Source organism: Chiloscyllium punctatum, chromosome 3 (genome assembly GCF_047496795.1).
Source record: "Chiloscyllium punctatum isolate Juve2018m chromosome 3, sChiPun1.3, whole genome shotgun sequence".
Classification (NCBI taxonomy): domain Eukaryota; kingdom Metazoa; phylum Chordata; class Chondrichthyes; order Orectolobiformes; family Hemiscylliidae; genus Chiloscyllium; species Chiloscyllium punctatum.
This window is the reverse complement of record NC_092741.1, coordinates 119853791-119866170: the sequence shown is the minus strand read 5'-3', so window position 1 is coordinate 119866170 and position 12380 is coordinate 119853791. Positions and strand designations below refer to the sequence as shown.

Sequence of the window (12380 nt, the reverse complement as noted above, 5' to 3'; positions counted from 1 at the left end):
TACTGTATATACATGTCAACTATGATCCAACCAATCAGCACTTTCTTTTCATGCGATATAAATGGAGGTACCTTTTCAAAACTTGATTTCTTGCGTCTCAATCCCAATGAGAGATGAGAAGTTTTGACTTTGCCTTTTTCGTATTGTTTGTTTTACCAATCAAAGGTTTCATGGTTTTTTTCGGTACATTGCTATGTATCTTTATACAAATAAACTTCATTTTACTATAGATAAAATCTAAATTTTCGTGGAAGTTGTGAAAATTGAGAAGTGTATCAAGTCAGATAATGTTTTACTGAGAACTACTTGAACACCTATCTTAATGGAATGTATTATTTGTTTATTAGCCTGCACACTCAAACACAAATTAATCCCAGTATAATTTCTTATGCTGACAGTTATGAATTTTTTTTTAGATCAGAGTTGACTGTCTGGAGCGGTTCCTCACACTCTTCCACTGCCACAGCCATAGGGAAAATATGGACGGAGTAGAAGTCATCAGATTCTGGTTAGTATTTTGAGAGAGTTGTGCAGTGTTTCAGTTTTTTTCAAAAGATGGTTAGATTGCATCAGATAAGAATGCCTTTTTTCCAATTTGCCACAGCCTACATAAACCTGACTAGTTAATGACTACTACTACCTAATGCAATATCCAGTCCCAAGTTTTACACTGCTTACAAACCCCTGGTTTCCCCAGTATTTCAAATCTAAAATTCCCAGGATGATTCAAGTCACTTCATGACTTCTCTCTTTCCATATTTCTAATTTTCAATTGGTTTATAATTCACGTGAACTGTGTTCCTGTGATTCTAGTGTTTTCTGCATGCTTTTCCACTTGTTCACTGGTGAAAATGAAGAGTAGAAATTCACATGGGAACAATAGGATTACTGTACTGATTTTTTACAAACCTGTTCTTTAAATATTGAGATAGTAAAGAGGAAATTGTTCAAACTTGGATTGCCTTTAATATTTGTTTTCTGTCTCATGTAAGAGGTTTGTTAATTATTTCCATATGTGAGAGCGCAGAACAGAAGACTGTCTCTGGAAACTGTATCTGCAGGAAGTGTGTTTTGATGAAGCTTATATCAGACTGTTTGGATTGTCTGCAGAGGCAGCTGGAGTCACTGAGGAGCATACAGGAGGCACAGAGTGTTGCATAGTCACTTCAGAAAGATTGTATCACCAGAGGTACAGTCAAATAGATGGGTGACTGTCAGGAGAGTTTGGAAGGTGGTGTAGGAGTCTCCTGTGGCTATCCCTGTCTCAAACAAATACACTGTTGGGGGAGGGTAGCTTTTCTGAGGGAAATAAATGGCAGCCAGGTCTTGGGTACTAAGACTGAATCTTCTGTTAAACGGCGTTTGTCAAGATTCAAACAAACAATTGCTATGGGCGACTATTCAATTAGGCACAGACAGGTGATTCTGCGGCCATAAGTGAGACTTCAGGATGGTGTGTTCCTTCCCTGGTGCCAGGGTCAAGAATGCCTTGGTGCAATTGTAGCACATTTTCAAAAGGGAGAGTGAGCAGTCAGATGGCATTGTACACATTGGTACTAACGCAATAGGTAGAGAAAGGGATGAGATTCTGCAGGGGGTATATCGGAAGTTAGGTGGTTAAAAACAGGACTTCAAGTGTAGTAATCTTTGGATTATTTCGGTGCCACATGCTAGTGAGAGTAGGAATAGGACGGTAGGTGGATGAAGGAGTGCGTGAAAAGATGATACAGGAAGCAAGGATTCAGATCTTTGGGATCTCTTCTGGAGCAGAAGAGACCTGTACAAAAGGGATGGGTTTCACCTGAACTGGAGGGGAACTAATATTCTATTGGGGAGATTTCTTCGTGTTATTTGGGAAACTTTAAGGGAAGGGAAGTGGGAATCCTAAGCAGTAGTGAGAATAGAGAGAAAACATGGGACTGGGATATCATGGGTATTAAAGAAATATGGCTGAGGAAGGCGTGGGGGGTTGGTTTGATTTGATGAGGGAAAACATTACTGCTGTACTTAAAGGATATACCTGGGGTATCGTTTCATGAAGCTATATGGGTTCGGAAGTAAGAAATAAGGGGATGATCACCTTGAAGGGATTGTATTATAGGCCCCTCAAGTATTCATTGGGAAACTGAAGAACAAATATAAAGAGAGATCTCAGATACCTATAAGAGTAGTAGGGTTGTTTTATAAGGGATTTTAACTTTGCTAACTGGGACTATCAATATGTAGATGTAACTTCTAGAGAAAGGGCAAAACGTGACCTCTTAGGAAATAAGGCAGGGCAAGTGACTAAAACGTTAGTGGGGGGCGCACTCCTGATGACAGATTTATGTTTCGATACTTCTGGTAAAGGATAGACCTCATATAAAAGATAAAGCTTGAAATTAGAAGAAGGTCAACTTTAGTATGAGATAGGAACTTTCAAAAGTTGTTTGGGGTAGACTGGAGTGGAGCAAGGTGCCAGAAGACTGGAGGGTGGCTAATGTTGTCCTTTATTTAAGAAAGGCTGCAAGGAGAAGCCTGGAAACTATAGAATGGTGAGTCTGATGTCAGTGGTGGGTATATTGTTGGAGGGGAGTCTGAGAGACCAGATTTACATGCATTTAGAGAAGCAAGGACTGATTGGGGATTGCCGGCATGGCTTTGTCTGTGGACGTTTATATCTGTCAAACTTTATTAAGTTTTTTTGAGCATGTGACCAAAAAGATAGATGAGGGCAGGTTGGTAGACATTGTCTGAGTGGACATTAGCAAGGCCTTTGACAAGGATCTGCATGGTAGACTGATTAGTAAAGTTAGATTTCATGGGATCCAGGGAGAGCTTGCAAGTTGGACACAAAATTGTCTTGACAATAGGTGACAGCACTGGAGGCCTGTGACTAGCAGTGTTCAGCATAGACTGGTGATGGGTCAACTGTTGTTTGTCATGTAAATAAATGATGTGAATGAGAATATAGGAAGCATGGTTAGTAAGTTTGCGGATGACACAAAATTGATGATATAGTGAACAGTAAAGAAGGTTAGCCAAGACTACAGCAGAATCTTGATCAATGAGCTGGCAGAGGAGGCGGTGGAGGCTGGTACAATTGCAACATTTAAAAGGCATTTGGATGGGTATATGAACAGGAAGGGATTGGAGGGATATGGGCCAGGAGCTGGCAGTTGGGACTAGATTGGGTTGGGATATCTGGTCGGCATGGACAGGTTGGACCGAAGGGTCTGTTTCCATGCTGTATATCGCAATGACTCTATGACTGTATGATTCTATAACTGAGGAGCGACAGATGGAGTTTAATTCAGATAAATGTGAGATGTTGCATTTTGTAAGACAAACAAGGGCAGGATTTACACAGTTAATGGTAGTACCCTGGGGAGTGTTGTCAAATAGAGAAACCTAGAGGTGCAGGTACGTGATTCCATGAAAGTTGTGCCACTGGGTGGTGAGAAAGAGATTTAACACACTTCCTTTCGTTAATATATGAAAAAACACTTGGTCCTCGCAAACCAACTTTCTGTGCTAAGACTCAGCTTTTAGTACGGCATGCAAATACTTTTAACAGAAATTCTAAGAAAAGAGGTTGATAATGTCAAAGCTCTTTTTTTTAGTGTTTTTTTGTAAGTCTGCAATATCTTTCATATTTGTACAATTTGGATAGTTCTAACAAAGCACAAGATTGACTAAACCCAGTTACTGTCAATATCCCTGATTTTTTTTTTTTCCTATTTGCGGTAGCAACATGGTGTTGATACTTCAGTTTTTTTTATTCTGAAAATATTATTTCTGTGATTCAACAACAATACCAAGAAGTGACCACTTTTTTTTTTCAAATACAAGTCTGACTGCTGATTCCAGGGTTGATGCAAGCTGATGTTGTTTATATCTTGGTCTTCACTATGTGCAGCATGTTACATCCTTGATCCAGAATCCACCATCGACATATAGCTTGTTTGTTGGAGCTTTATTGTTTAGAAAGAAATACTACACTTCTTTCTCAGAGTCTAATTAAATTTCAGTTCTGTTTTGTGATAAATGAGGAATTTCTTTGTCAATATATTTATAGTAGCAAGTAATTCTAAGTTCATTCCAAAGTTTAGTCAAATGGTCTAGTGTAAACCTTGTGATATCTGGAGTGTGTTTTTAAAATTAAAGAAAGATATTGCGTATGTTCTGGTTTTTACATTCTCTTAGTATTGCAAGTTGACCCACCCTCTAAAGAAGGCTTGAGTTCTGAATCTATACAATATTTAAACCAAGGACTGTTCAGGTGGAGGTTGAAAATCTTATTCAAATAAAATAGAAGGATCCAAGATGGTGACCTAGGAGAATCTGGTTTGCTGGGCTCACGCCACAACACAGCAGAACAGAGCTAGAACCCATCCCATCTATGTTATTGTGAGTAAAAAACCTGTAAGAGAGCTACAAAACCTGAAAAGTTCACTTACCTTCATTTTCGCTGTGGGAGAATGCCGAAGAAAGAAGTTTGCCATGGCTCAACCCACCGAGGTGCTGGGCTTGCATACTCACCAGGCCCTGGTTGGGGAGCTTGCCAAATCTCAAGGCCCTGGGAAAGCAGATTTAAGAGAAAATCTAGGAATAGCTGGCCCCAGTCTCTGCTATGCTGCAAGACCTGGGGAAAATAACTGATGAGCTTGAGTGCCGGTCCACAGGGGTGAAAGCAGAGGCTGATTCATCCAAGAGTCTGATTGAAGCCCTGGAAACACACAGGTCCGTGATTTGCTGGATCTGGTGGATGATCTTGAGAACAGGAGAAGAAGAAAGAACTTCAGTGTTGTTGGCATGCCAGAGGAGATGGAAGGTGAGCGGCCAGTGGAACTTTTTGTGAAGTGGTTCCCAGAAGTCCTTAATTTGGAGGCTGAAAAGGGAGGGATAAAGATTGAGAGATCCGACTGGGTTGTGGCACGAAGGCCAGGAATGGATCTGGGCCCCCTCCCTGTCCTGATACAGTTCCATCGTTGCAAAGACAGAATCATGGAAGCTTCCAGAGCCCAAAGGAAGGATCCGAGGGCGTTGATGTGCAAAGGCTCCAGGGTAATGTTCTTCCAAGACTTTTCAGCAGTGGTGATCCAGAAAAGGAAGTCCTATAATGGCATCAAGAAGAGATTGAGACACCTTGGATCCAGTACCCTCTAAGATATCCAGATTAATTATAATGCATCTGTATGTTTATTTGACTTGTCAGAGAAAGTGAAGAACTTTGTGGATGTGCTGACTTAAGCTAGATGATTCAATAGGCACAGGCAACAGTTGTTTGGGTTTGTCCTTCTTTAGAGAGGACTTGGTGGAATCTCCTTTTTGTTGGTAATAAATTGAATTAAATTATGCTTGGGATGGATAGAGTATTTACTTTTAATTTCTAAGTTAAGTTATACCAAGGGATAGGTGATGTATTTACTTTTAACTGTCTTGTGTATATTGCTAATCTTTTTTTTCCCTGCTGTGTTGCCTGTATGTGTGGCGCAACCCTAGCTGGTAGGAGTTAAGAGAGTGGTTGGGTTGGTTAGTAGGGTTTTAGTAGGGATGTGTAGTTGCCCCCTTCGAATTGAGGTAAATTCCTCTAATCAGCCTTTGGCTTTTTTTTTGTTTTTGATGTACATAGTTTTAGGAGGTTTTGTAGGTTTGTTAGTTGTAACTATTTTAGTTTATGTAGTTTTTTTTGTGTTTTGTGGACTTCCTTGTACTGAAGCTCAGCAATTTGTAGTTGGAATTCTCAGTCTCTGGAGTCTAAATGGTGCCATAGAGGCTTATGGCTAAGGATGTGTTCAAATGGTGTACCTGGAATGTTAAGGGGAGTCACTTGCTGGTCAAGAGGAAGATCTTACATTCCAGTCTTAAAAGAGAGAGGATGGATGTTGCCATTTTGCAAGAAACACACCTAGATGATGGAGAGCATCTGAAACTGCAACAGAATGGGTATGACCGGGTTTATTTCTTGGTGGGGGGGGTGGAATGGCGGCCATTCTGTCAGGAATATTCCCCCATTTAAGTTGTTACAGTGTACACACAGAAGATCTGTAATCCTTATAGCTTTGATACATGGGGAGAAATACAAGATCGTAAATTTTTATTGTCCTCTGGCTCATCCCCTCAAGTTTCTAGACCGGTTAACCTCACATCTCAGTATGTTATCTTAGTGAGGGGGAGGGGGGGGGGGGGCGGGGGGGTGGAGTTTTAATTGTCTAGTAGATCCTATCATGGGCAGATTGCTCAAAGACCCCCAATATCAACTTCACGATCTCAGCAATTAAGGGATTTGTGTGTTGAACTAGGATTGGTGGATGTTTTGGAGGCACCCTCACCCCATTGGCAAGGATTTTACGTTTTTCTCAAATCAGCACAAATGCCATACCAGGCACCAGCAGTGCATTTGGGCTTTGTGGTGTCATGTACAATTGGCAATATCACTACTTCTGATAAAACTCGAAAGATTAAGAGTAAGGGTATTATGGTAGGTTCGAGGCATTGGCGATTGGATCCATTCATCCTTAAGGATAGCAAGGTTACTGAATTCTTTTCCAGGGCTTTTTTTTTGACATTAATTCAGGCTCAGCCATTAACCCATCCATTCTCTGGCAAACTGCTAAAGCTTATGCGGGGGGGGGAAGGCATACTTTGATAGACCCTAGTTGGCTAAACTGTAGAGTATCGCAGTGCTTCGGTCCACACTGAACTCCATTTTCGCACAGACGACTAAGAGGGAGCTTACATTTGCAAATCAAAGGCTGTTTGAGCATGGGGATAAGCTGGGCAAATACTTAACGTATCTTGCCAGGAAAAGGAGTGCTCCCCAAGCCATTACTTTGATTAGGGAGGATACTGGAAATATGACATGTGATTCTAAAAGGATTAATGTGGCATTTTGGAAATTTTAGTCTGAACTATACCAGTCTGAAAGTTGAGAGTGGGCGCGTTAGGATGGAGTCCTTTTTTTTTTAAAACGAATTTGGACCTCCTGGGAGTGACCCTTGAGGAAGAGTCTCTCCTTAATGCCCAATTGTCAGTGCAAGAGGTGCAGGAGGCTGGGAGGCAGCTTCAGAATGGAAAAGCACCTGGTCCTGATGAAGTTTTATAAGTATACTGTCAGGACCAATGATTGGTATGTTTAACAATTCACAAAGCTATGGCTGCCTCCCACCATCTTTGAGATCTCTCTTATTCTTAAAGGGAAGGCCCCGGAGGACTGTGCTTCCTATAGGCCCATCTTACTCCTGAATGCCGATTTCACAGGCTAACTAAGACTAGAAACTGTGCTGCCCTCTATCATAAAGGTGGATCAGATGGGTTTTATAAAAGGTCGCAGGTCACCAAATAATGTTAGGAGGTTACTTAATATGATCCAAGTATATCAACAACGATCAGTACGGGGATTAGTGATCTCTTTAGATGCGAAGAAGGTATTTGACCGGGTCAAGTGGCCATATCTTTTTTATTCTTTAAAGTGGTTTGGCTTGGGTGAGGTCTTTATCAGATGGGTAAAGGTTTTGTATAGTGATCCTCTTGTCGCAGTCCTCACCACTGGTGTGCGGTCAAGCAATTTCAATATCCTTAGGTGCAATCAACAGGGCTGTCCCTTTTGACCGCTGCTTTTTATATTGGTGATTGAACCACTGGTGTAGGCAATACATAGGGATCCCAATATATCTGCTTCAGAGGCAGAGACAAAGTCGCATAAGATTGCATTGTATATAGATGATATTCTTGTCTTTTTATCGAACCCAACAATTTTGGTGCCTCATCTGATACATTAATTCATTTGGCAGTTTTTCGGGATACAACATCAACTTTTCAAAATCGGAGGCCATGCCTATGAGGGGGTCTTCTAAAAATACCTGGTCCTGAGGACGAATCTCAACTTCCCTTTAGATGATTGCGTGAGAGCTTTCTCTACTCATGCCTTTGATCGACTATTTAAAACCAATTTTGTCCATTTGTTCGACAGAATCAAAGACGACCTTTTGAAGATGGGAGGCGCTTCTGACCTCCTTGGTTAGGTCAGATAGCCCTTGTTAAAATGAACATCCTCCCCCATCTGTTGTATCCTATGCTTTCTCTGCTTTTTACTAAGCAAGCACTTAGAAGACTGAACGGCTGGTTCAGTTCCTTTATCTGGTATCACAAGTGACACCTTATTAAACTGACTAAACTGCAGCTTCCACGCAGACTGGGAGGAGTGGACCTCCCAGGTGTCAAAAACTATCAACCAAGCTCATTGCTATCTTATGTGAACGATTGGGCCCGGGGAGACCCTCACTCACTATGGTTGGACATTGAAGCATCTTTGGCATGATGTCCCCTTCCTAGTTTGCTGTTCTTGGATTGTATTGCCATACCCCAATAGGTATTAGTATGGTTAAGGTGTAGAGGGCAATGAGGTCAGTGAGGGCAATATTGTTAAAACATCATTTTTTACACCCATAGTTGGTATGCTGGGTTTTCAGCTGGGGATGATAGACTTTGGGTTTAAACTATGGGTAGCTCGGGCTGTCTCTTGCCTGGATGATTTATTTGAGTGGGGTATACTTATGTCTTTTGACCAGTTGGCTCGGAAATAAGAGTTGCCTAGGAGGGACCGCTTCCGTTTCTTTGAAATTAGAAATTTCATACAAAAAGAGACCACGCTTCTAACTGATCCCTAGATATCTGACACTGAGAAGAGGGTACTAAGTGCTGAGAACACACTTGCTGTCAGCAGTGTCTATCACCTATTGGGAGAGGGTCCCTTGAACAGCTCTTTAAGGTGTGGGCGAAGGAGCTGCACATTGAGATCTTTTCTGAAGTATGGGAGAATATCTGGGAAAATTCAAGAGGGATCTTGATTTGCAACAGGACCCATGCCTTGCAATTGAAAATTCTCCACAGGGTTCACTTGGCTCCAGACTGCCTTTCAAAGTGGAAGTGCCTCCAATGTGCCCTAAATGCAAAATGAATATGGGTAAGCTCCCGCATTGTCTCTGATCTTGCCACAAGCTGTGGGCACACTGGAGTGATGTGGTAGGTCTTAGGGACAGAGGTGGAGATGGACCCAGGATCTCCTTTTCTTGGTCTTGTTAACCTACTTCATTAGATGTGCAAAAGAGTGTTTTTCAGTATCCTCACTTTTTGTGCAAGAAAGGAATATTCTATTCTGGTGGGGGTCTGAAAACCCCCCAGGGCTGTAGGCTGGTATAAGCTAGTCATGGAGCACATCCCCTTGGACTTTCTTACAAGTATGCTGCACTATAAAACACAGTTTTTAAAAGATATGTTGGCTCTTTTTGGACTACTTGGGTACAGATTTGTCTGCAATACTAATGGCCTTTATATATCCATGATGATTCTGTTTAATGAGTCTGGTATCCAGGGAGGAGGAACTATGAACACATGAATATGTATAAATTTATGCTGTCTTTGTTCAAGGGCTATTACTATGTTTCTTTGAACTGTATTATTATTACTATTTCTGTCATTGTTTTTAGTGACTTCCTAGTTATTATTTATTTATGTAATTTTGTGGGTTTCTTCGTTTTGGTTTGAATTGCTTTGTTTTGTATTTTGTTATGAAGATGTGGGTGTACTGTACCTTTGAGAGTTAAAAGCTAGAAAAAAGCTACATGACAGCACCAAGTATTCTGAAAAAAGATACACTGTAACGTGTGCTCCAGTTAATGAGGTAGCTATGGTAGCTGGTTGCCTGGAAACAACAAAACAGATTTGAATTAGGCCAATCAGCTTAAATTATGCCCCGAAAAATACCAAATTCCAATCCAGTTTGAATTTGGTATATTGGCAATCTTAAAAGCCAATGACACAATCTGATGCTTTGGGTGTATAAGATCAGGGAAAATTGAACAGTTGGGAGAAGAACTGCCAAGCTACCAGCATGTAAAGACTGTCTGAAAAATAGCTCTCTTAAAAGATATCTTTATCGATCAGTAACCTATGAAGCAGAATCCCAAAAAAGAAGAAAAGACAACATGAATACAGAGAAAACTGAAAGCTACCTAGCTTTGAGATAAGTTTTGTTTTATAAATCGTAATCGGGTGTTTTATCGGACTAGTATTATAGAAGAAAAGGTAAAAGATAGGTTAGACAAGTTGTAAATAGTTGTTAGTTAATTATTCTCTTTATACTTTAAGAAATAAAGTTGTTAATTTTTACTTTAAATAGTTCTTGGCCTTGAATTTTCACAGATTACTGCAGCGGATAAATCTTTTCTGTGTTGCTGGTTTACAATAAGCAGGAGAGTTTACCTCCTGTCATAACAATTTGTTATAATATTCAAAAACTTTTTTTCTTTAACAAAAATATATTAAAAAAAACAAAAATAGGGGAAATCATCTTTCTGGCAAATATTCTTCCCTTAACCAAACTTGACAACAGGTTTCTAAGACTTTGTTCTACAACGGTAATGCTGTGACTATTTTTGTATGACAGACTGCTGTGATGGAGAGGAGGTTAGGGACAACAATGTCTGTTGGGTTTCACCCTAACTGAAGTGAACTTTGGTGCCAATCATCTTATTATCCCTTCTGTTGAATGAAGATCTTGCTCTGCCAGGACACTATGGTAATTGGTGTGCCGTGGTTACACCACTTTGAAGGAACCCATACATAGGCATCTTCCTACTCTTCAAAAATTAAGTTTGGTTCTGGAACATCAGGACTCTGTTGGATAATCCCAGCAGTGAGAGACCTAAATGTGGCATTGCTGCCATAGCCCAAGAGGTCTGGCACTATAAAATTGACTTCACTGCCATGAATGAAGATCTTGCTCTGCCAGGAGCAAGAGTGGTGGATAAATCATTTCTGGGGGGAAAAAAAATGTCAACACCACAGGATTAGTTTGCCAAGAGGGATAAAAAAATGCATCTTGACCTTTCAGTTCACCCTAATCTAGAAGCATTGGGCCAATGTTATGCTTATCCCCAACTCTAGAAGCAATGATGGAATCAGTGAAATTCTACTTCTGTGTACAAAACTTTAAAGAGCATGTCTTTTTCATTTTGGATTGTGGATTTTGAAGTGGACAAAGGTCTATTTTAAGTGGGATTATTTTGATGAAGGGATTTGCCCAAAGCATAGACTCTCCTGCTTCTCTGACCCTGCTTGACCTGTTGTGCTTTTTCCAGCTCCACATTTAATTGACTGACGTTCCAGTATCTGCAGTCCTCACTATCTCCAAAGGACTATTTTAAACTAAGGACTGTGGAAGAAGTTGTTGCTGCTTTTATAAGCAAGTTACTGGAACTCGTAAGTTGTGTTTGCACTGTTGTTTTGCTCAGACAATAAGGGAGAGGTATTTAAGGTGTGTGTGTGTGTCTTGCTTGCCCTTGCTCTTGCTCTTGCTCGTGCTCTTCTCTCTGATAGGTTGCTGATTGTTTGTTTCACGCATTCAGGACCAGTTATGCAGAGAAATCAGTCCACAATTCAAAATAAAGAAGACTGAGAGGATGTGGTTTTTAAAGTCTCCACTGTGCTATTGTTAAAGAAGCTACTTAGCCCTTTTGTGTGTACACCATCTCACCCATTTACCTCAATTGGTTCAGCTTCAACGACACTTAAACTTGACACTATCCAGGAAAAATTAGCCGGTTTTATGTGCACCTCATCAACATCTTAAGCCTTCACTCCCATGTCCTATACCATCTTTTAAGGATGAGGATAACAAATACACGGGGCAGTTCCATCTGCAAGTGCTGCTCCAAGCCACACAACATCATTCCTTGAAACTGTCACTGTTCTTTCACTTTTTCTGGGTTACCACCAAAGTCTCAAGGGCAATAAACACTGGTTTAGCCAGCAAAGCTCATATCCAGTGAAGAATTACAAAAACCATCACCGCAACCAAAATATCCCACATTACATTTATTATTTATGCTGTAGCTCAGCAAATAAGTAGCATCGGATGGTTCAGGTTTTTGTCAGACCCATTTTTTTAATGTCAAAGCAAGCCTTCCTGTGTCCTTTTCAAACAAAACCTCATTCACTCAATCTTTTGAATGTAATTGAATTGCCTTCCAGCAGAATATACACGTCGTTACTCAAGTCTTCAAAACCTGACTATTTCGCCATTTCATGAAACAGAAACTAACTTACAAATATTTGCCCTCATAGCTATAGCTGGAAACACAACAGTATCTTCCTTCCTCCCTGGGTCTCTGAGACTAAATCTGGCAACAGTGAAGCTAGTTGTACGTTCCTTTTTGTCAACATGGTGAATACAGTGTTTCACCTTACTCTATTTTTGTTGATCTGGGTTGCTATCCCAATCTCAATTCGGTCACATGGATTTGTTTCTGGGCAGAATGAGTTTGGACTCTTAAGGAAGTAGGTTTTAAGGAATATCGAAAAGGGCAAAAACAGTACAAAGAAATGGAGTACTTTAG

At 40.6% G+C, this 12380-nt stretch overlaps 1 protein-coding gene across 3 annotated transcripts in view; it reads left to right on the top strand.

Annotated features, from left to right (window-relative positions):
* Positions 1-12380, top strand: part of lyst (lysosomal trafficking regulator) — a 369211-nt gene that overhangs the window by 82179 nt on the left and 274652 nt on the right. For 2 of the 3 annotated variants that reach the window (XM_072559529.1, XM_072559520.1), the window contains exon 2: positions 417-508. In XM_072559529.1, coding sequence (XP_072415630.1) covers positions 417-508 — 92 coding nt within the window. Of the gene's footprint in view, positions 1-414; positions 509-12380 lie in introns of those variants that run through there. The other variant, XM_072559538.1, reaches the window with a different exon arrangement.